Source organism: Mesocricetus auratus, unplaced genomic scaffold (assembly GCF_017639785.1).
Source record: "Mesocricetus auratus isolate SY011 unplaced genomic scaffold, BCM_Maur_2.0 Super-Scaffold_100028, whole genome shotgun sequence".
Classification (NCBI taxonomy): domain Eukaryota; kingdom Metazoa; phylum Chordata; class Mammalia; order Rodentia; family Cricetidae; genus Mesocricetus; species Mesocricetus auratus.
The window spans coordinates 11,839,422-11,863,212 of NW_024429209.1; the positions used below are offsets into that span (position 1 = coordinate 11,839,422).

Here is a 23,791-nt window from a genome sequence, read left to right on the forward strand (position 1 = left end):
TGGGGTAACAAATTATAGGAAATCTTAATTTGGCTCCCATACATGACTTTTTCTTGGCATGTAGTCAGCCACTGGCACTCTGCCACCTTCTTCAAAGGCAGAGTTGAGAAATTGCAACAGAGTGGCCCACGAGCCTAAAATGTTTACTGTCTGGTTATTTACAGGGAACAACTGCCAACCTCACTACCTGGCAACTCTCTTGTGATACCTGGAAGACTTTCGCCTTGTGACAATCCGTGTCTGCTATTTCACCAACAGTGACATTCTGCATGTGTCGTTCCGCCTTTCCAAACCCCATCTGTAAAATGCTTCTAAGTACTTCTGGCTTTCAGGGCCATGCATGGCGAGTAAATACCCACGCATTGCCAAACATGGGAGTCTGTGGATGGCACATGGGTCAAAGCATAATTTGTGTATGTATGTGTGTGTCTGTATGCAGTGCACATGTGTGCAGGTGTACATGTGTGTACTGTACATGTTTATAGTATGTGCAGATGTGCACATATGTGCAAGTGTTCATATGTATACAGTATAAGTGTGTACATGTGTATGCAGTGTACATGTATGTGCAGGTGTGCATATGTATGTGTATGCAGTGTATATATGTGTGCAGGTATGTGCGTGTGTATGTATACATGTATATGTATGCAGTACACCTATATGTTCATATGTACATGTGTGCCACGCATGTCCGTGAATGGGGAAGCCAGAAGTAAACCTCAGGTTCTTTAGGAGTCACCCATTTTTTTAGACAGTCTCACATGAAGTACTGACTGGTCTGGAACTCCTTGTATAGACCAGGATGATCTTGAACTCACAGAGATGAGTTGCCATCTAAGAGTTAGGGTCAAAGGCATATGTCGTGATGCCTAGCATCTTGGGTTATTTTTTAAGGAGGCAGGGTCTCTCACAGGCCAGCAAGTCCCAGGGATCTACCTATATTAGCCTCCACAGTGCTGGGATTATAAACATGTACCATTTCACCTGACTTTTTAATAATTATTTATTTGTCATGTATACAGTGTTCTGCCCAGGCCAGAAGAGGACACCAGGTCACATTACAGATGGTTGTGAGTCGCCATGTGGTTTCTGGGAATTGAACTCAGGACCTCTGGAAGAGCAGCCAGTGTTCTTAACCTCTGAGCCATCTCTCCAGCCCTCACCTGACTTTTTAACATGGGCCCTGAAGATGGAACTCAAGTCTTCATACTTGTAGGACAAGTCTGTTCTAGGCTTGCTAACATATTAACTCATATCTGCAAAGAACACAGCTAGCATGGTTTCATGGATGATGCTACCCATGGTTTCAAGGACAATGCTTGCTGCATTTATTGGCACATCTATGGGAGTGACCAGCCACTTAGTCAAGGCAGCTCCCATCCTAGGTGGCATCTCTTGCTCTCACCATCACAGCCACGGCTCCGCAACAGGAGGTAGAGAATGGAAAGAAGGCAGAACTGCAAGAGCCCCCATGTTTCCACAAACTTAGACCTCTGACCACCTATGACAGGGAAGCTTGAAAACGCAGCCTTCCCCAGCATGGAGTGTGCGGTGTGTAGGTTCTGTGGGAAGAAATGATGATGGGGATGAGCAGACAATTTCAGCCCACGCGTAGATGGGCTGTAGGCCTCTCTTAAAAACATCAACAAAAAGTAAGACATTTTAAAGCACAGGTGATGTGGCAATCATTTTTTCAACATGAGTGTGTGTGTGTGTGTGTGTGTGTGTGTGTGTGTGTGTGTGTGTGTGAATCACAGGGATGCCAATGAAAAGTCCTGATGCCCTTGTGCCTCTGAAGTGATCCACAATGCCTTTCTCTGATATTGTCATGTATGAACAAAATAACTCCTTATGTTTTAATCCACTGGAAGGCAGACAGGCTTTCTATTGCTACCAGAAGAATTCTCATGGATGTAGCCCTTTTCTGGCCACACTGCCTGGGTTCAAAGTCAGGCTCAGCCAGCTTCTCACTGTGTGATCTGCAATAGTCACTCCCATCTGAGCAGCACATGCTCTCCCCTGCTCACACCCCCGCCCCCTCCACACACACATCTGAAAACACAGAGGCTGCTAAGAGCCCAGCATCAGAGAGTGATGACGGCAGACCCCTCAGGTCAGTGTGATCTGTGACAGGAGTCCTTACCTGCCCCTCCTGGAAGTCCCTTTGCTGAAATGGAGTCTCTCTACTTAGCCCTGGCCGACCTGGAACTCACTATGTAGACCGGGCTGGCCTGAAACTCACTAAGATCAGCCTGTCTCTGCTTTCTGAGTGCTGGTATTTTAGAGGTGAGTCACACCCCCTTCCTCTCTGCATCTCCCCTCCCACCACAGAGGACACCCCAAACTCTTTGAGGTTGGCTGGAGAATTCTGTGAGCATTTACACCCGGGAAAGAAACTGCAAACATTCTTGCAACTTCATTAAATTCTTACAGAATGCCCTCATGAAGGGCTACTCTGGGCCATGATCTCTCCAGCATTGCTCCACTAGTGTGGGGAGTCGCCCATCTGACGTTTGCCAGCTTCACTGTTTTCCTAGGTGCTTCACCGGGTCTCAGTGTATGGGCAAACAGTTGATTCCAGCACCTGCCTCCAAATGTATAGGAGGAGCACTTAAGCCATTGCTTAACATACAATGAATGCCAGTCTTAAAACTCCAAGGTACGATGGTTTGGTATATTTGATTCTCAATTAACTATCACTATTAAAACACATACCCTACATTGTGTGCCCAGCATGTGTGCGCCCTCGGCCTTCTCCAGCGACCCCTGGACTTTGCTCACCCCCCAGCAGTGAGGTAGCCCTGGCAACCCTCCAGCCTCACCTGTGCTCTCTTCGCCTTCCCGATGAAGGTCCTTCCGAGCTTCCCGGTGGCCAAAGAGGCTTTTGAGGATGGCATTGGCGATGGGCAGCATCATGGCAGTGGAGGCCGTGTTGCTCAGCCACATGGACAAGAATGACGTGGTCACCATCATCCCCAGAATGAGCCTGGGTGGCAAAAAGGGTTGAGATTGGATCTAGAACTCGGGGCCCAAGGGGGGAATATAATCTAGTTTCCTGACCCTGGAGGGTTTAAGGGGCTGGTTTTACAGGAGACAAGTTAGGGTCCAGAGAAGGCAGATGAGTATCAAATAGGGTAGCAACTGCTAGGTTTATCTCATTTGATTTGTGGTATGAGTCACAGAGCATGCTCAGTTCTCTCTTCCTGCTTGTATGTGGGTTCTGGGATCTAACTCAGGTCAACAGCTGGAGCAGCAAGTGCCTTTACCCACTGAACCGTTGTGTCTGCCCTCAATTTGTTTCAGATCCAAGGAAAACTGGGTTTATTTTGCTTAAAGGTGCCTGGCCATAAAGTCAGTCCAAGCCTTGGGTTTCCCTGCCCTGCTTCCAGGTCCCGAATGGTGACCTGGCACTAGAATCTTCCACCTTGTGCTCCGCTCCCATTCCTGCCCGCACCCACTGCTCACACAGCTGGGCTTCCTGCCAGCACTAAGCCCACCTGAATGCTACTGTTCCCAGTCTCTGGCTGGTCCACCCCCACCAGCAGAGCCTAAGTGTCATGGGCTTTTTCACCTACAGCTAATTTAATACACAGTATTAAGTAGGAGGTAAGTGGAAGCTTTGCCTTAGATTAAGCCACATGGTTGGGATGGTCCATCTCATGGGCCTGGGTTGTTATTTTAAATGCCATGAGTTGTGCATCATGCAACTGATAACATTCTAGGAAGAGTGAGAATCAGCAGACTGTCACAGGGGTTCATAGGAAGACAATAGTATGTATCTCTCTCTCTCTCTCTCTCTCTCTCTCTCTCTATATATATATATATATATATATATATATATATTAAAACAAAAGTTTTTGCTTTTTCCAACAGAGGATCTTGGCCTCAGTCCAAGGAGCCTAATCACACTATTCTACTATCCTGTGAACAAAACTGGGGAGCCACGAGTCCAACCTTTTCTCAGATGACTTTGTATTTCATTTTATTGCTTTTTTGAGACAAGGTCTCTGGCTGTCCTGGAACCCACTCTGTAGACCATGCTGACATCTAACTCATAGAGACCTGCCTGCTTCTACTTGAGTGCTGGGATTAAAGCCGTGCACCACCATGGCTGCCTTTAGATCACTTTTAAGAATACAGAGGACACTGTCAGCAAATCAACTGTACATTGCACATATGAGGACCACACCAAATTGTCACAGACCACTAGTAAACCAAAACATGTGAGAAAGGACGGCTTCTTGGCACAAACAGGAAGAGCTTGTTTGCCCCCACCCAGCACAGACCTCCCTGTGGTGTGACCTTACCTGGCAGGCTGGACCCCAACCAGCATGAGGACCTTGAGAGCGATTCTTCGGTGCAAGTTCCATTCCTCAATGGCACTGGCCATGATCAGGCCGCTGAGGAAGAGGAAGTTGGTGTCGAGGAAGTACTGGGGGCAGACCTTGCTGGAGGGTAGAATGCCCATGAAGGGGAAGAGGATGATGGGCAGGAGAGCTGTTACCGACAGGGGCAGGGCCTCGGTACACCAGTACACCGCCATGAGCAAGATGACATACAGGCAGCGGCCTTCCTGTGTGAGCGGGGGGATGAACACTTGGTCAGTGGCTCATGCATCAGGCCAGAGGTGTTGGGGCTGAGGGCACCAAGGCTCATGCTCAGGGAAGCGGTGGGCAGCATCGTCTTGCTCAACTATGGAATGGGGAAGTTGTCTCTATGTACCACAGATGCTGTTGGAGACACATGGAAACACCCCCATTATCTCTGTGGAAAACCCCAAGAAACACAGTGTTCACAAGTTACTTTTATGGAATCACAGTAAGTTCTGGAAAGGCAGTGGGGAAGTGAAACAGAAGGAAACCAATAAAGAGTACTTAAACAGTTCCCCCTGGGGACACCTGGAGCATGATCCTAGCGGGAACCCTGAAGGTGGATGTACTGGCTGGTTTTGTGTGTCAACTTGACACAAGCTAGAATTGTTAGAGAGGATGGAGCCTCAGAGAGGAAATGCCGCCATAAGATCCAACTTTGAGGCATTTTCTCAATCTTCAATGGCAGAGGGTCCAGGAGGAGGAGGAGGAGGAGGAAGAGGAGGAGGAGGAGGAGGAAGAGGAGGAGGAGGAAGAGGAAGAGGAGGAAGAGGAGGAGGAGGAGGAGGAGGAGAGAAAGAAACAGTGTTTTAAGTAAGTTGAGGAAATCTGCACAGCGCTTCATTGATGCCTATCCTTGGTGGTTCTACACAGTGGAGCAGGTCTTGAACAGTTCTCTGGGATATAGGACAGCGGGGTACTCCACAGCTGGTTGCTTGTCATCCCTGGTTGAGGACTGCTCCTTGGAGAATCGACTCCCAGGGAGGGGCAGACTGAACTGCCCCTTCAACCAGAGAAGTTCATCATGGAGGCAGGCAGACGCCACTGGTGTAAGTGGGAATGGCCAGCAGTGATGGCAACCGCCATCACTACAGGACACTCAGCAGTGCCCAATGCAAGCAGACTCTTGATACAGAACGAAAGAGCCTATACTCGTTGAGCTGTTCCGCGCCGTTTGCCCTGCTCTGTGCAGGGTAAACCTGACATGAGCCTCAGGTTTGGGATGCCTGGGTGCAAGATCAGTGACTCTTGGGTGCCCCTGGGCCATCTTTCATCTTTGCATTTGGAAAAAAGACACTCGTATAAGGTCCTTCACTTTTATCTTGTGTCGGATGCGAGACATTCAGACTGCTAGAGAGTCACAGCCCCTCCAATATGCTGCTTGGGTGTGGTGCCTTGCGACCCCCAGATCCACCTCTCCATGGAGTGTGGCAGTCATCCAGAGAGGTGAGGTTGGATTTGATGAGCTGTGGGAATAGTGAGGGTGGGAGCTGACTGTGACAAAGGCAGATGCTAGCATCTGAACTCCTTCCTCTGTTGACAACCAGCCTCTACTGTGGTGATAATACAAGGTGGGAGCCTTAGAAATGGGACCAGCACATAGATCTGGGGAGGGCCAGCCTACAATCCCACGGCCAGAGAGTCTGTGGAACAGAACCTTCATCCAGTGGCTGATGGAAGCAGAGGCAGACTCCCACGGCTAAGCACTGAGCTGAAATCAAGGAACCCAGTGACAGAGAGGGAGGACTGATGAACAAAGGGGTTAAGACTGTGCTGGTTTAACCCCCAGATACAGCTGACCTGACAAAGGTTAACTCTTGAATCCCAGACTGATGCCTGGGAATCCAGCATGGGACTGATCAAGACCCCCTGAACGTGGGTGTCAGTGAGGAGGCCTAGGTAATCTATTGAGCCTTGGGTGGCAGATCAGTATTCATCCCGGGTATACAAATGAACTTTGGACTCCCATCCAACAATGTGAGATGCACTCTCACCCTGAACTCTTGGGGGAGGGTCTAGCCCCTGCCCTGGATGAAATGACAGACTATGGACACCCCCACAGAGGGCCTCACCCTCCCTGGGGAAATGAGGGGATATTGGGGGGGGAGTTGTTAGGAGAGCACCGGAGGAGGGGAGGGAAACGGAGAGGGATCTATAATTGACATGTGAAGCAACCTTGTTCCTAATTTAAATTTTAAAATAAAAATTAAAAAAAGAAATGGGACCAGAACCACTGTGAGAGTCTTTGGGGGTCTTTCTTTGGCTCTGTGAGGAGTCCAAAGCAGGACTCCTCTCTGAGGCTGAGTGCTGTCTTCACTAGATACCCAATCCACCAGCATCTCCATCTTGGACATTCTCAGGGCTACTAGCCAGAACTGTGGAGTTCCCAGCCTTCAGGGCTGTAAGCAAAAACTTGCATTGTTTGTAAACTATCAAAGCTAAGGCATTTTGTTACAGAAGCTCAGATGAATGGAGACCCTCTGCCCAGTTTCACATCGTCACTGCTGCTCACAGCCGAGGTATATTCAACTTCTTCTAGCTTTAGATGTGCACTTGGCCAAGACCTCCAGGGAAACAGCCTTCTGGGACCAGTTCACACTAGAAAGTTTGGTGGTCTTCCAAGCAAGACTACGGGAGCACATCTAATGCCACTGCCCAAGGTTTCTCATGAGATTCCATCATCCTTGCCCTAAACTCTTCATCTAGGGTCACTGTCACACCTGGATTTCAGATCCCGTCTTCCAGGCCCTTTGAAGAACCATTCAAAGAATGGAGCCTTCCAGGAGACAGCAGCAGCTCTCTGAACTGGGTCTTGAGAGGCATTTGGCACCAGAAAGGAGAGGGGATGCCTTCTGCCTGTGCTGGAAGCTTCTTTTGTGTGTGGCTCAAAAAGGAGCCCAGCATCCTCTGTAACGTTCTCAAGCAGGCAGATGGGAACATGGGTTGCTCTCTTGTGGTTTGGCTTTTGATTCTGTGGAGTACCAGCGATTGAACCTGGGGGTCTGCATATCCTGGGAAACTTCGTAACTCTGAGCTGTGTCTCCAACCCTCCCTTTACCTCTGTAGACTTTAAGACAGGATTTCATAAATTGTCTGCATTGCCTTGAACATATGTCAGAGCCCAGGTTGGCCTTGAACTTCGACTCCTGTCTCAGCTTCCCAAGTATCTGGGATTACAGGCCTGAGTCACAATGTCTGGTGGGACATGTGGTTTTTTTCTCTAAAATGCATGTATGTGGATTTGTGTGTGCATGTGCATATTGGTGTGTGTGTAGAGGCTAGAGGCTAACCTCAGGACTCATTGGTAGTGTGGTCTCTCATCAGCTGGAGCTCATCAATTAGGCTAGAGTGGCTGTGGTGTGGTGTGGGGCCTTCCTCTCTTGTCTCCCCAGCCCTCGGATTACAAGCAGAAGCCTCCACACCCAGCTCTCTAGCGGCCCTAGGTCCTGAAAGATATTCCAGAGGAATAATCAGCTACAAGCTAAACAGGGAAATAAATCAGGAAGACCTTTTGGGAGCTCTCAGCTCTGTTTCAGAAGATTTGCACTCCCACAGAGTCCGAAGGTCAAGCCCTCTGTTGTCTTGAAGCCTTTGGGTATTTGTTTCTCAATGTTCACTCAGTCCCAGACATGACTTGTGGGGCAGTAGAGGAATCTTGCAAGTCAGAGTCTCTGACTCATCAGAAGTTGGTGTGTGTGTGTGTGCGTGTGTGTGTGTGCACGTGCGTGTTGGGGGAGCTCACATATAACACTCAACCTGAATCTTTCAGGCACAGTGTAGCTTCCTGGCTAGTTAACATTCAAGTTGAGACTTGTCGGGAAGAAGTGAAGAGGAGGTCACAGGACAAGAGAAACTGCTCAGCCTCGTGCCCACAACCCAAGAGAAACAAACACCTTGAAAGTGTGACCCACTCCGCTCTCAGAAACAGCAGAGAAATATTCCAACATCTCCTTAGGAAAGCAGATCAGACATTAAAACCATCCATCCCTAGCCCTCTCCTCCCTCCCCCTGCTCTGCCAGTTTCAACCATGACTCTGCTGAACTGGAATGGAATTGGCAGGGTTTGCGTCTTACACACAATTCTTTGAGACTACACAAAGGTCACTTCCTGTTTCAGTCTATGGGCTCAGTATGACCCGGTGCTGCCTTGACAAGGATGTTACAAGAAAAGAAAGAAGAATGGAATGGCAGAGAGGCAGGGTGCACAAATTTCCTGGAAATGTCGATCTGAGATGCTGAGTCCTGCTTCCTTCTCCTGCCGGATTCATGTCAACAGGCCAATGTGTCACGGCAATAGCAATAACAACCAGCAGCATTTCCCGAATATTTCCTAAATCCCAGGCTTCTCACACACAGAGAATCAATTAGTGGCCCCAGAAACTTCTATAGGGCCACTATTACCTCCTCCCTCTTGTCAGATGGTATTGTAAAAAGCCATCTATTTCAGTCATGCCCAGAAGGCCACGGCCACATCTTGACACAGTTCCTGGGCTGCTGAGTCTGGCCAGGACTCTCCATTTCCCAATTCTTTCTGACAGAGACGCCATATGTACAGATTTCTCTGGAGGCAAAGACCTGGCAGGAAGCTGGGAACGCAGCAGAGCTAGGGCAGCACATAGGTCAGGAATAGGTTTTATGATTTTCCTAGTTGGCAGTGGAACAGCGCTGGTGACCCCAAATATCTACCCTTCCCAGGCTGAGCCCCTTGTTTCTTCCTGACCCAGCAGGGTCTGGAGGACAGAACTGATTCAGAACAAAGCTCTTGAGGACTTATTGATAGCAGAATTAGTAGATGGGAGGCATGCAGGTATAAGTTAACACTATAAAGTCTTTTCTACTGTGGTCACCTTGCTGGAGCCATCAGGGATCAGCCACAAAGAGGGACAGAGTTGATGACAAAAGAAAAGAGCAAAGATCCCCACCCCCCAGGTGTGAATGTTTATGATCTAACAAATAAAACTTGCCTGAAGATCAGAGTGCAGGCCAGGCAGTGGTGGCGCACACCTTTAATCCCAGCACTCAGGAGACAGAGGTAGACAGATCTCTGTTAGTTCAAGGCCACCTTGGGCTACACGAAATTGTCCAGTCTAAAAGAGAAACAGAGTTTACACAAAGGTGATCCCAGCACTTGGAGTGGCACACCTTTAATCCCAGCACTGAGGAGGCGGAGACAGGCAGGGATAGGGCTGGGCAGAGAGAGGAATATAAAGTGGAGGAGACAGGACCTCAGGGCAGGTTGAGCAGCAACTAGTCTGAAGCAGTCTGGGGATGCAGTCTGAGGATGCAGTCTGGGGATGCAGTCTGAGGATGCAGTCTGAGGATGCAGTCTGAGGATGCAGTCTGGGGATGCAGTCTGAGGATGCAGTCTGGGGATGCAGTCTGGGGATGCAGTCTGAGGATGCAGTCTGGGGATGCAGTCTGAGGATGCAGTCTGAGGATGCAGTCTGGGGATGCAGTCTGGGGATGCAGTCTGAAGATGCAGTCTGGGGATGCAGTCTGGGGATGCAGTCTGGGGATGCAGTCTGAGGATGCTGTCTGGGGATGCAGTCTGAGGATGCAGTCTGAGGATGCAGTCTGGGGATGCAGTCTGGGGATGCAGTCTGAGGATGCAGTCTGGGGATGCAGTCTGAGGATGCAGTCTGAGGATGCAGTCTGGGGATGCAGTCTGGGGATGCAGTCTAAAGATGCAGTCTAGGGATGCAGTCTGGGGATGCAGTCTGGGGATGCAGTCTGGGGATGCAGTCTGAGGATGCAGTCTGAGGATGCAGTCTGGGGATGCAGTCTGGGGATGCAGTCTGAGGATGCAGTCTGGGGATGCAGTCTGGGGATGCAGTCTGAGGATGCAGTCTGGGGATGCAGTCTGGGGATGCAGTCTGAGGATGCAGTCTGGGGATGCAGTCTGAGGATGCAGTCTGGGGATGCAGTCTGGGGATGCAGTCTGGGGATGCAGTCTGAGGATGCAGTCTGGGGATGCAGTCTGGGGATGCAGTCTGAGGATGCAGTCTGGGGATGCAGTCTGAGGATGCAGTCTGGGGATGCAGTCTGAGGATGCAGTCTGGGGATGCAGTCTGGGGATGCAGTCTGAGGATGTGATCTGAGAATGGGATTGCCCTTTTGGTGTGAGCATTGAAGGTGAGAACTCTCAAGTGGCCGCTCTGCTTTTCTGATCTTCAGCTTTAACTCCAATGTCTGTCTCTGGTTTTTATTATTCATACCAACTAGAACTCATGCTCTACCCAGATGTGAAGAAGAGCCAACAGCTGCAATGGAATTAGGATTTAGCTTCATTAGGAACCTTGTACTGGCAGCTACGACCTCAGAGCAGTGCAGGATTTGGGAACAATCCTTCTTTACTGTTCGTGCACCTGGGGAGGGAGTGTCCTGAGATGTGTGACAGTACAGAGTCTGCGTTAGCTGACTGTAGAGACTCCAGGGCACTTGACAAGAAACAGGTTGTCCGAGTGGAAGGTGCAGGGCAGCGATGGTCTATCAGCATTGTGACTGATGGCTCAGTGTTCTGGTGGTTACTGATCTTAGTTGTTTTGGGGTTTTGAAATAAAAAACAGGGCTCAAAACCACCACATATCCCAGGCTGACCTCAAACTCCGTCTCCCATGTTGCCTTAGGCTCTTGAATATGGGAATGACAGGAGCAGATAACCATGCCCTGACTGGTGTGCAATCTGACTAAAGGAAACATAAAAGCCAACACCTCACCCAAGTATGTGGCATTCTTCACACTGGGCTTCAGCCTGCCTAGAGGAGAGGACTCCAGAGATAGCACTGATGAGAAAGGGTCCTGAGATAGCCCATGGTGCTAATACACAGAGCCGCAGCTCTGGCTCCTGGCCCCACACTTTGCTCAAAAACTTGGTTCTGAAAGAACAACCCCAAGTCTGTGGAGAGCAGAGGATGAACAGGGAAGGGAAGCAACAAACACAGGAAGAATTGTGCTACAGAGCCCACGCCATAGAGCAAATACTCCTCTGTGAAAGGTTAAAGCAGAAGTGATGGCCTCCTAAAACCAGTCTCCAAGTAAGAAACGGGAGCCACAGACAGGGTGCCATAGGTCTGTAATCCCAGCGCTGGCAGGCTGAGGCAGGAGGATTGGAGTTAGGTCAGTCTGGGCTATGCTGAAAGCTCAGGAATAAATAAGCACCATGAAAATAAATTGATAAATGACTCTAAAAGTAGACATTCAATAGAGGGAGGTGAAAACCAGGGCTCAGGCAGGAAGTGACAACATAAAACTGCCTGTTAGAGACAGGCAATAGGAGGAGGATTTAAAACACATCAGTCAAGAAGACCCCACAAAACGACAATCAGTCACGATGAAGGGTACGCACCTGCAATTCTAGTACCTGAGAGGCAGAGGCAGGAGGGTCACGATGAGCTCAAGTCCAGACTGGACTACATAGTTAGAACCTATCTCAAGTAAACTAAATGTATACACTCCACACTAACAAACACATATACCATGTATCTATACACACACACACACTTACACACACATACACACATATATACACACACATTCACATACATAGACACAGACACAGACACACACATATATATACACACACCCTTATTAGCTGTGGAGATAAAAGCCTGAAAATGGGGTCTGGAGAGATGGCTCAGAGGTTAAGAGCACTGAGAAACTGGAATTTTAAATTTCACTTCTTTAATTAAAGCTTGTGACATGGGGCTATGGTATTCGGATGGGCATGCAGTGGAGACTTCTCTTTGCTTCCTGTACTAAAGAACACGTCTCACTTTGACTGCTTCCCAGGTCCCATCTGTATTGACTTCTCCCTAGCTCTGGCCTGGGACATCTTTCTTGCTGCGGCTCCTGGACTCCCAGACTGCCATTCTCCGAGTCCTCCATCATCAGCGTTTTGTTTCTGAATCAGCTGGTCCTTCCACAAACTTCACCTCCAGAGGCAGAACCTCTGCGCAGAACCAAAGCAAGAAGGCAAAGGAGTTACCCAAGACGACCAGAAATGCAGCAGGATGGTCAGGCGCCTCCTAAGTGACCTCTAAGCAAATTCAAAGAAACTGGACTGGAGACCATGTGGCCTACAGCTGCCACCACAACCTGCCTTCAGGGGCGAAGGGAAGCCAGCACTTCACAAATGTGGCTGGCAGATGGTGGTGGCCCATGCGACTAGCCTGATCTCATGAAACAAGGGGCCTAGAGGTGCAGTAAAATTGTCACACACACACACACACACATACACACACGCGCACACACACACACACGCACACACACACACACACACACACACACGAGCACTTTGGCTCACTATTCCTTTGGTGGCTAGGACACAGAACTGTGAGCAGGACACACATGTGCTCTCCATGGTCCTGAAATTTCCCCCTGCCTTTCCAGGCCTCAGCTTTTACATCTGTAAATTGGGGGTTTAAAGACAGGGCAGACCCTTTTAGCGCAGGGTCCTGGGATCCCTCACAGTCCATCCATACACTGATATCACCTTCAGAACTGAAGATGCGTGCACTCCCTCAGCATGTCCACTCGTTACCAGAGGCAGTGACCACCATTTTAAACCACTTCAGGCTGAGCATGGTGATGCGTGTCTGTTACCCCAGCACTCAGGATGACTGAAGCAGGAACAGAGAGGGACAGCCTGAGCTACAAAACAAACAAGCAAACAAAAATCCAGAAGAGGCAGGTTCTCTCTCGTTTGTTTTCCTTTTGCTGAGCAAATCCTTTAATGGTGTGAAATTTCACAGAGAAGCACGTTGAAACATCTCTTGGGAACTCGGGTGCGCTCACACACAATGGGGTCCACGTCTCCACTGAACAGTACAGAACTGAGAGCAGTACTTTCTGCCCCTAGGAGCCTGCGTCACCCTTCCCCACTTCCCACCCCTCCCCATGGCCCTTGGCTCTAAGACACCCTCCGGTGGGGCACTTCCCAAGTAAAGCAAGATCCTTTCTTCACTGTACAGTCAGAAAAGCAAGTCCGGTCCGTGCAGGGGCTGTGGTCTTTCTCACGCGAGCCCACCACTCACTCCGCTGTGCCCTGCCTGGGAGCCCACGTGGCCTGCTTTGTACCATTCCTTCATCCCCGTGGCTGGTGTCTCCTGACCTGAGCACGGAGGTGACCAAGTCCTGTGTGCATGGAGCTAAGGGTGAGAGGGAGGAGAGGCTATAGACCATGGACCAGCCACCAACTCCAGCCAATGAGAAGAGGTCGAGCCAGAGAGAATCCCAGCGCGCAATGCGTGAGTTAAGAGAAACTCTAGGGAGAGGCCTTTGAAGTGAGACTGAACCATGAGGCGCTGAGGAGGGGCTCAGGCAGTGTGGCGCAGGCCTCTCGGAGCTGCCCTTTCTCAGTCAGAGCCTCCGCTATCATCCCGACCTAAGCCCCGGGACAGACCTTCGCTCTGGGTCTCACTTGATACATTGGTTGAGTTTTGAACCAAGGGTCTTGTGTAGCCCAGGCTGGCCCCAAACTTACTACATAGCCATTGCCAGCCTTGAACTTCTAATGCCCCTTCCTCTACTTCCTGAGCACCGAGATCCTAGAGCACAGATTTTGTACCTTCCCCTCACCCCACCGGCTCTGTGGGGTGCCCTGAGGTCACTCTTGCGAGCAAGAGCAGAGTCTGCAGTCAGTTTCTGTCCGTGATTCAGCCAAAGTCACGCCAGGGCTACCGTGACACACTGGCCAGGGCCGGTCCTTCTCATAGAAGCATTGTGATCCCTCCACCAAGCCAAAGAAGGCCCAGCTTCAGCGCGTAGGGCGGACCTCGCCACAGGGATTAAAGTCTTTACACAAAGCATGCAGGGGAGGGGAGAAAATGCCGTGTCAGAAAGTTAATTTTTGAGCTGGGGAATGATTTCCAGGCAGCCAAGATGACTTTTCCCCCTTGGTCCAGGCTGGCCCCTCTGCCCATGATGGAAAGAGAAGGAAATGGCCAAGGGCAGGGACTCACAGGACACCAGATGCACACTAAGATCTCCCTTCCTCTAGCCAGCGTCCCCGGAACCTTTGCTGGGGTGTATGTGGGCAGTGGAGGTAAAAAGCCAGGCAACCGTCAGGGGATCAGGAAGTGGGCCAGCTGCCTCCTGAGGTTCATGTGGGCCCCAGGAATGCATAGCCACTCTGAAGCCCTGAACTTGGGGCTCCAGCAGGGTAGAAGCCAAGCAGGGCTGGAAGTATCAGGCTTAGGGGCTCAGACTGCAGTGTGTGACCTTGGCCAGGCCACCTTCATCTCTGAACCTGTTGGCTCACAGATAGAGTGGGAACAATGACATCCTATTGACACCATAGAGGGGTCTGGCATCTGAAGATAGGTAGTCCCCAGCAAAGCAGGTTTCAGACTCAGGGGGGATAGCAGTAGACAGGAAACTGAGGCAGAGGTTAAAACCTGGACTCATATGAATCTGTGGCTTAAGAGTCGACATCTAGTGCCATGGTGCCTGAGTTCGAATCCTGCCTCTATCACTTAACTCTTTTCAGAAGAACATCAACATCCTAGCATGGCTGTTGTGAGGGCTCTCTATACCTGGCAGCCAGGCATGACGCAGAGTCAGCCACATTCGCACCCTACAAATGTGGGGCCACTTCCTGCATATGGCTGTCACTTTGTGTGCATTCCTTGCCTTTTTATGTTAGGCTTGCCCTTCCTGGTGACCTAACACTCTGAGGCTGAAGCAGGAGGGTTCAAATGAGGCCAGCCTGGGCTACATTATAAGACTTGTGTCTCAAACAAAACCAAACAAAAGGAGGCAGGCCTCAGACTATCCTTCTGACACCTGCAATGGCTCGAGGTCTTTTCTGTGGGGTGGAGGTGATGGCAGGGTTGTCATTTAGACACAGCTGCTGAAGGGAAGGGGATTGCAGCGCAGACCACTAGTCTGGGGACAGCCCTGGCCTAGCAATACAAACAAGAACCCAACAGAAACATGGTCCACCAAGCCGAGAAGCATCCTAGCCAGAGGCTTACTCCGTGTCACAGTTCCCAGACTTTAAGAGCTTTGGGGCAAGTGTTTATCCCTTCTGAGCCTCCCTGCATTTGTCTGTAAGTCTGACAATCAGGTTCCCCCTGTCTGTCTTAGAGAAAGCAGCTAAGCCCCACTGGGCTCTCAACAGGGGATCCAGGAGGGTCTGGAGAGCTGGTTGGTGGGGGGTGCTGCCCCCTGCCCCCACCCAGCGAGACGCTGACCCCTGGACTCATTAGCGGATGTTCCAACAAGTTCAGGCTTCTAGAGCCATTCATTAAAAGTGCTCCTGGGGCAGCTCACACTTTCAGGCTGCCCAGGCCTCACTAATCATTCACCAACCAGCAGGCAGGCACCAGTCAGGAATTGCCCCAGATCAGGAGCCTGACTCAACCCTTGAGCAGACTTTGAGAAAGAAGCTGACTCACTGTATGACCTTGAGTAGCTCCTCCCGTCCATACCTCAGTTTCCCCAACTGTCCCGCAATCCCATCAACTTTAAACGTGGGACCAGGAGGCACATCCCACCCTTAGTGGCCCAGCCCAGTCAAGGAAGTTGACCTTCTCTGACTTGGGTGGAACCCATCCCTGATGAAATGAGCTTCAAATTCCATCTAGGCTGTTCCATTATGTGATCAGGGACCCAGAGAGTTGGAGGCAGAAAGGCTAAACATTCAAAGTAATCCTCAGTTACATGGGGAGCTCAAGACTAGCCTGGGCTACATGAGACCCTGTCTTAAAACAGAAAAAAAGAATGTTGAGTTTGCATTCAGAACATTTATCTGAGGCCCTGTCTCAAAAATAAAACAAAAAATTGCTTCTTTTGACTTTGTATTCAGTACATTGATCTGAGGCACCTGTGTGCCTGGTACTGGGTGCAAGCTGGAGCATGATGGGACGGGTCTAGTGTGCCTTCCATCTGTGCAGAGGTGAGCATGGTTAGGAAACTGAGGCTGGTGAGGATGTGCCTGGCTGCCACTCAAAGGGGGGATCCTAGCCCAGCCCCTGTGCTTCATGGGTCAGATGCCCTTAGCCTGTGCCCATGGCTTCCTGGAATAGGGCCTCACCCAAGTGATCTTCCACCTTCCTACCTAGGAAACTGGTCCTGTGCCCCCAGGCCTGTCCCTGGGACTCTCCAGGCCCCTTTGACAGGCAGCCTCTACTACTCTCCAGCACCCTGGGCTTTGAGTCAAAGATAAGAAGGACAAGAGCAGGCCACTGAGGTTTTCTCCACACAGGCACCGTCTCCTTTGACCTTCCAGGCAACCCACTAGGGCAGATGAGCCTTATTCCAGCTTAAGGGGGAGATGGGGGGCTCCAAGAAGTGAAGAGATTAGAAGGGTGCAGGGATGAGCCCCTTGTCCCATTAAGGCACCAGCCACTGGCTCACTGTCACGCAAATAACCATGCGGGTCCTCAGTACTGCAGAGGGCCTTGCTCCTTCAGTTTCTTAGATACCCAAACCAATCTTCCCCACATCCTGGCCAGCTACTTACCAGCAGTCTTTTGCTTTACAGAGGTGGAAACTGCAGCATAGAGAAGCTCATAACTTCCTTAAGTTCAAACAGCCAGGACGTGGAAGAACATGACTGGCTCCAGCCACTATCCCACCTGCTGCTGGAGTCCACACCCATCCCAGAAGCGATTCTGCATGGTGCACCAGCTCATGGGAGGCAGGCGCTGCTCAGTCCACAGCAAGACCCCCAGCGGCAAAGGCTCTACGTGCTCTTCTGTTTCCTCCCTGGGTGGCTCAGCTCGGAGGGTGGGCAGAGCTTTCTATAGGTTCCCTCTTGCTGGAAGGGGAGACTGAGGCAGGGAGGGTTAGACCAGAAGTACACTCAGGGCGATTGTCTCAGCCACAGCAGCTCAGTAGCTGAGCTGGGTCAACCCTGTGGCTCTGGAGTCCGTCTTCAGACCTACTGTGTGATTCCTGGGAAGATGGGTCCACTGCACTGAAGAGCAAAGGCTTGGAGGAGGCAGCAATCCTGGTGGTATTGCTTATCTGTCACCTGGAGGTGTGGCTTCAGGCCAGCTCTGGATGGCTGCTCCGCTGCTCCACTGCACTGTGAGGAGCGGTGAAAGAGGAATTTGTGCTGGACAGGGTGGGGACATTGCAGAAGGCTGCCCAGGGGAATGATGAGTGAATCACAGGCTAAGCTGGGCTCTGGAAGTGTCTGGGGCTCTCCAGAAGACAGATTTTATGGAGACTGGAATTGACATAGGTAGTTGAGGCAGGGGTGGGGAAGAAGGGAGATTAGGCTTGGCCGTGTTGGGTTTAAGCCCTGGCTTTTCAGCCAGCTGTGTAATGTTGAGCCCCTCTGTGCTTCTGTTGGTCATATCTGATGAGCACAGGATGGCCCCAGCACCTGCTGGGTGCCCTGGGGAAGCAGCCCTGTCTCGCACATGCTAATTCTTTGGTCTCCCTAGAAGTCTGACTTTGCCATTAGCAAAGCTGGCCTACAGTGGGACCAGCAAGCCTTGGGTACTGCCTGGCCTCAGAGGGTCATGGGGAGGTAAGCACTGGGAAGCAAGGATCATCCTAGCTCTCCTTGCCCTGGTCATCTCCAGGCTCAAGCCCTCTCTCCTCTGAACTCCTGGGAGCTAGATGGAGCCTTCCTTGAAGTGGAGGAGATAACAAGAGAAAGCCTGTTTCATCTTCTACCGCCCAGCTGTGCCCTGCGTGCGCTCTCTCTCTCTCTCTCTCTCTCTCTCTCTCTCTCTCTCTCTCTCTCTCTCTCTCTCTCTCTCTCTCTCTCTCTCTCTCCCTCTCTCTCTCCCTTTCTCCCTTTCTCTCCCCCTCCTCTCCCCCTCTCTCCCTTTCTCCCTCCCTCCTCTCTCTCCCTCTTCCCTTCCTCTCTCCCTCTCCCCTTCCCCCCCTCTCTCGTCTCGTCTCCGTCTCCCCTTCTTTCTCTCCCCTCATCTTCCCACTGGAAACTGTTGGTTCTGGGGAGCTGGAATAAGAGGCTGTGGGAGAGGAGCTTTCTCTGCCACCTTTAACCCCATCTTGCCCTGTGTGGAAACCTCTCATGCACTGAGCAGGGCATTCAAGAGAGACACAGAGGCATGGTGGGCTCCTGAGCCACTATCCACTCTGTCAATGACTTTGGGGGCTTGAACCATGAGGTGGTAAGGTCCAGGGAAAATAGTAGAGATCCACCATCTTGCGTGTAACAGGATGACCCAGGCAAACCTCTCAGTCATGAGCCCCGAGTGTGCTTCTGGCTCTTCCTGCCTCAGTCTCCCCTTTTAGCAAGAAGGAACCTGCATTCAGCTCTTCTGAGCCGCCGAGCTGAGCCATCCAGGGAGAAAGTGGAAGCGCACACAGAACCCTTCCTGCTGTAGGTCATCCTTTCATTCCTGTATCAGAACCTTCCAGTGTAAGGAGTCAAAGGCACCGACTGTGAAGGGTTTAGCCCAGCACTAAACACAGGGCACCCGAACCCGCTGCAGAGGTCTGAGGCCCATGGGTAAAGACTGTCATGGTTCAGCCATGGCTTCCTCGTGTGTTAACCATACCTATGGACAGAGGAGCGGCTGAACTTGCCCCAAACGTCAGTGTACCCATTTCTAAACAGAGTTGTGAAGAGTGAGGGAGCCAGTGCGCGGCTAAAATGTACCTTGGGATCTAGCATGTGGTATGTCCTCGAAAGATCGCGACCTTGCTGTTCCCATCCACCTTTCTCCAGGAACACAGTGATCACAGTGCCTCATTGGCGCTGAGCTTCTATAGATCAAGGCTGTAAAGGGGGGGCTTTAATAAAGGGTTCCATAGACCAGTGCCTGGCAACAGATCTCCTTGCAGCAGTCAGGTGGCACTGAGGTGGCAAGGGACAGCTGTCGACAGAGCTGGGGGAGAAATGCTCCCTGTGACTTGCAGTAAAAGCAGGGCCATACCCCTGTACCTTATTCTCTCCTGCACTCTCCAACAAAGAAACTAGGGGAAACCACCCATTCAAAATAGGTTCCCCAAATTAACCACTTAACCAAATTAACACTTAACCAAAGAGGAGACAGGTCCCACAATGGAAACGTCAAGTCATCAAAAAAAAAAAAAAAGAAATCATAGAAGATACTAGAAGATGGGAAGACCACTCATGCTCCTGGATTGGCAGAATTAATATTGTGGAGATGGCTATACTACCAAAACTAGTGTGTGAACTTAATGCAATACCTATAAAAATTCTTGTGCCACACCTCACCAATCTAGAAAACAAAAAACAAAAACAAAAACAAAAATTGACATGAAGCACAAAGAGCCAAAACAACCCCAAGGAGTAGAAACATGGTTGGAGGGATCACCATGTCTGACCTCAAAATGTACTACAGAGCTATAGTGACGGAGAGCCTGGAGCTGCGTAAGAACAGGCAGGTAGACCAGAACAGGATCGGGGACCTGGAAATAAACTGACAAAGCTATGGCCGCCTAGGTTTTGACAAAGGGGACAAAAATGAACATTGGAAAAAGAATAGCTTGTTTAACCAGTGCTAACAAAACTGGGTATCCATCTGCAGAAGGCAGAAATTAGATTTATAGCTTTCACCTTGCCCGAAAATCAATTTGAGATGGATTAAAGACCTTGATTTTAAAATTTAAAATGCTGAAAGTTCCAGACAATAGCCTAAAGAATACTCCTCAAGGCAACAGGGTCAGCAAAACTTTCTGACCAGAACACCTACAGCCTGTGAGTCAGTCCCAAGTACCAACAGCTGCAACTCTGTGGAAATAAAAAAATCAGCATATGGAGAAGGAAACAGCCAACAGAGTTAACAGTCAGCATGGGAGGTTCACAGAATGGGCGGCAATCTTTACCAGCTCCGCTTCAGACGGGAGCTAAAGGAGAATTTACAAAGAACTGCAGAAATTGAATGTCAAGGAAATAAAATTGCCAATCATCAAATGGGCAAATGAAAAGAATAGGCAGTTTTCCAAAAGAAAGAAACGCAAATAGCCAATCCCTAATTTTGAAATTCTTCAATATCCCTAAATCAGCAAAATGCAAATGATAGGACATGGGATTTTCTGGGATATCCCAGCAGCAGAATAGCTGGCCCATGTTAGCTCTATCTAAAATGTTTTGAGGAACCTCCAAGCATATTTCCATGATGGTCCTATGAATTTGTATGCCCACCGGCAGTAAATAATGGTTCTTTTTTCTCCACATTCTCTCCAACATTTTTATCAGATTTCTTTAATATCTGTAATATTTATTTCTGCAATAGTATTGAGTGCTCTTATCCACTGGGGCGTCTTTCCAGCCCCATGTTGTCATGTGAAAGCCATTGTGACTGGGGTGAGGGGCTATCTCAAAGTAGTTTTAATTTGCCATGGGCCAGCCAGGGCAGCTCAATGAAATGTCCGAACCTTTCTATACCCACAAGTGGAGCTGTCCTGAACATCCCTGAGCTGGTGTGCATTCTACAACCCTGGTGTGCATCCTATACCCACATGTGGAGCTGTCCTGAACATCCCTGAGCTGGTGTGTGAGTCTTGAGCTGTGGTTCTTAAAGGACTTCTGGGGGTGGGGAGAGGTCCCTCCCTAAAGCCTCCTGGGCTCCATCATTTCCCTGCAGAAGAGCATGACACATTGAACACTGAGGCCCCTCTCAGCCCAGCCTACAAATTAAGGTATCCCCAGGCAAGTGTGAGTCCCCACCAGGCTGGGTGGCAGCGGCAGGCTAGCCTGGAGAGCCCTTCTCCAGGGTCTTCATCCTTTGGGTTGCTGCTATGCCTGGAGTGGATTTCAGAGACACAGAGCACAGAGCATCTTTCAGGTGGCAGCCAGCCCTTACTAGGCACCTGTTGTCACCAGGCATTTTTGTTTTCCTGGCAAGTGGGTTTCACTGAGCTACTCTGCAGGGGAGGAAGCTGAGACTGGGGAGACAGATGATTTGCCGTGAGGCTGCGTGGCCGCATGGGTCTCTTCCCAAGCCCCTGGTGCATCTGCTTCGGAGGCAGCACCGTGGCACCGGCATGCTGTGTCTTCGGGGTCTGGGGGTATCAGAACCCTTGGCTCATCAGCGCAGAGAGCACTGTCCTGCGGGGCTGGATCAGGACACTTGATCTAGTCCCCTGCCGCGCCACCAGGAACCATGCGGGCCTGTTTACACACCTGGCAGAAGTATGGAGAAGTGGAAAGCTGGCCAGGCCTCAGAGGACTACGGCCGAGGCCCAGAGAGCTGGGGTGCCCACGAGGGATGGGAGGCTGGCCACCTTGCGAGGAAGACTCCTAGGATGCTCTGGAGTTCCCCACTGGGGAGCCCAGGACTGCTTCCCTCTGCCCCCTGACCTCGGTCTCCCAGCTGAAGAAGCAGGAGCTGTTGTTTTCAGTTCCGACGTGCCACAATCCAGATGTGGGAGGGGTTTTTTAAGAGGTGTACACATTCTGAAACTAGGACCTGCGTTTAAACCCAAGCTTGCCCACTCCGCTGTTACCAAGTGCCCTGCATGTGTCAGGCAAAGTTCAAGACCGGAGGGACACAGAGGGAAGCGTAGCAGATGAAGCTTTGCTCTGACGCTGCCCACAAGCCAGAGTGAGAGGACACCGAACATAGCAACAGACCCGTGCATGGCTCCATGCAGACAACAAAGCGGAGTAGCTTTGCAGGGTGAGTGGTCCAAGAGCTTTTACAGAGGTCATCCAGGAGGGCTCCCTGGAGGTGGTGCCCTTGGGCCTAAGACCTCAATAACCACGGCCATCCAGCTGCAGCAGATTGCAAGAGAGTTCCAGGGCAGAGTGGGTGCGGAAGTCCTGAGGCAGGCACAGCTGGGCAGGTGTGGAGAGCCAGCGGGCTTTAAGTGGATGGAAGACAGGAAGAGAAGCGAGGGCAGGACAGAGTTCCGGTCATGTTTTCTAGTCTCTGCACCTGATGGTCTGACACCGGGAAGGGCTGCATGGATTCCTAGAGATAAGAAGCCTGCAGCAACGGCCACGCAGCAAAGCAACTGCTGCAGAGCCCACACTCCAGCCTCCTGCTCAGAGGGACTGCAGCTCCAGGTTACTGTTCACCTCCCTAAATCACTCCAGGGCCAGGCACCATCTGGGGACGATCTTGTGTCGCAGAGCCCATTGAGGTCCTCCCAGCAGCCAGCCTTGACCTGCGGCCCTGCCTCAGTTTTTGTTCCCGCGAGAGAGGCGCCAACTGCCCTCCCTCTGTCTCCTGCAGGCCCGGGGCTTCCCAGGTATTCTTGGCGGCACGGTGGCCTGCTCCTGTGTATGGGCACCCTTGAGTGTGACGGGCTTCTTCCTCTGTGACAGTCCCCCTGTGTCTAGGACCTCACTGATCAATCCCAGCACCGTGAGGAGAGGTGGCAGACAGATGACACCCCCATATAGGGCAGGACCTGAAAGCGATTCAAGGCCTCTGCCAAGGTTCATGTTGCTCTACTGCCTTGAATGGAGGCTGCCTTTTCTGACGTCCTGGGATCCATCCACTGAATATAATGTGCCACACACATAGTAGGCTCTCAGCCGGACTCAGAGCAGGTGCTCAGTCAGTGTGGCTTCGGTAGTTCCTACTCTCTGGGGTCAAGGTGCCCTGGAGCTTAGTGTGGGGCAGTTGGAGGCCCTCTTCCCTGCCTCTCCCAGCATTGACTCCTCCCTGTCCCTACTCCATCCAGGCCAGGAACAATCAATGAGACAGATGTTTTCTGGCTTGCCAGCCTGACCCACGGGGAAAGCTTCTCAGTTTGCCCCTGTCACCCCACTACCATGGTACATAAGGCAAAAGGCCTGGGGGACAAACAAGACTTTGGCTCAGCCTGGGAAGCAGCCTACAGCAGTCACTAGCTGGCATTCACAGAGTCAGGCCCCAGGATCTGCGTGGGGCGGGCAGAGGGGACCCTGGGAGCTCAGGATCTCCTCTCCAGGGTCACCGGAGGATTGGTGAGTAGTGCACCACGAGCGAGTGCTTGGCTGGTTACCAGCATTCCTTTGTTCTCTTATGCAACATGTATTTGCTGAGTGTCTACTACACCTCGGGCCCTGTGCTGGGTTGAAGACACCACGGCCATAGGGACAGGGAACCCTGCCCTCGTAGGACTGGCCTCCCTTGCAGGACTGTAGAAAGTTGTGAGGGAATGGGGGACATGGGAGGAGGGAGAAGAGGAGAGGGGAGGAGAACATGAGGGATCAGGAAGACATAGTGGGAAGAGGAATAGAGGAGAACAAGAAAAGAGACACATCAATAGAGGAGCCACTGTAGGCTTAAAGAGAAATCTGGCACTAGGGAATTGTACAGAGATCCACAAGGATGACCCCAACTAGGAACCTAGGCAATAGTGGAGAGGCTACCTTAAATGCCCTTCCCTATAATGAGAATGATGACTGCCTTAAATGCCATCCTAGAGCCTTCATCCAGTACCTGATGGAAGCAGAAGCAGAGAACAACAGTCAAGCACTGAGCCAAACTCCTGAATCCAGTTGCAGAGAGGGAGGAGTGATGAACAAAGGGGTC

The 23,791-nt window shown here is 50.9% G+C and overlaps 1 protein-coding gene across 2 annotated transcripts in view; it reads right to left on the reverse strand.

Annotated features, from left to right (window-relative positions):
- Positions 1 to 23,791, reverse strand: part of Slc13a3 (solute carrier family 13 member 3) — a 69,540-nt gene that overhangs the window by 39,998 nt on the left and 5,751 nt on the right. For both annotated transcript variants that reach the window (XR_005871538.1, XM_040732753.1), the window contains exons 2-3: positions 4,308 to 4,573; positions 2,823 to 2,986 (exon numbers count right to left, since the gene is read on the reverse strand). Coding sequence is in view for 1 of the 2 variants with exons in the window: in XM_040732753.1 (XP_040588687.1) it covers positions 2,823 to 2,986; positions 4,308 to 4,573 (430 nt within the window). In the remaining variant the exon portion in view is untranslated. The remainder of the gene's footprint in view (positions 1 to 2,822; positions 2,987 to 4,307; positions 4,574 to 23,791) is intronic.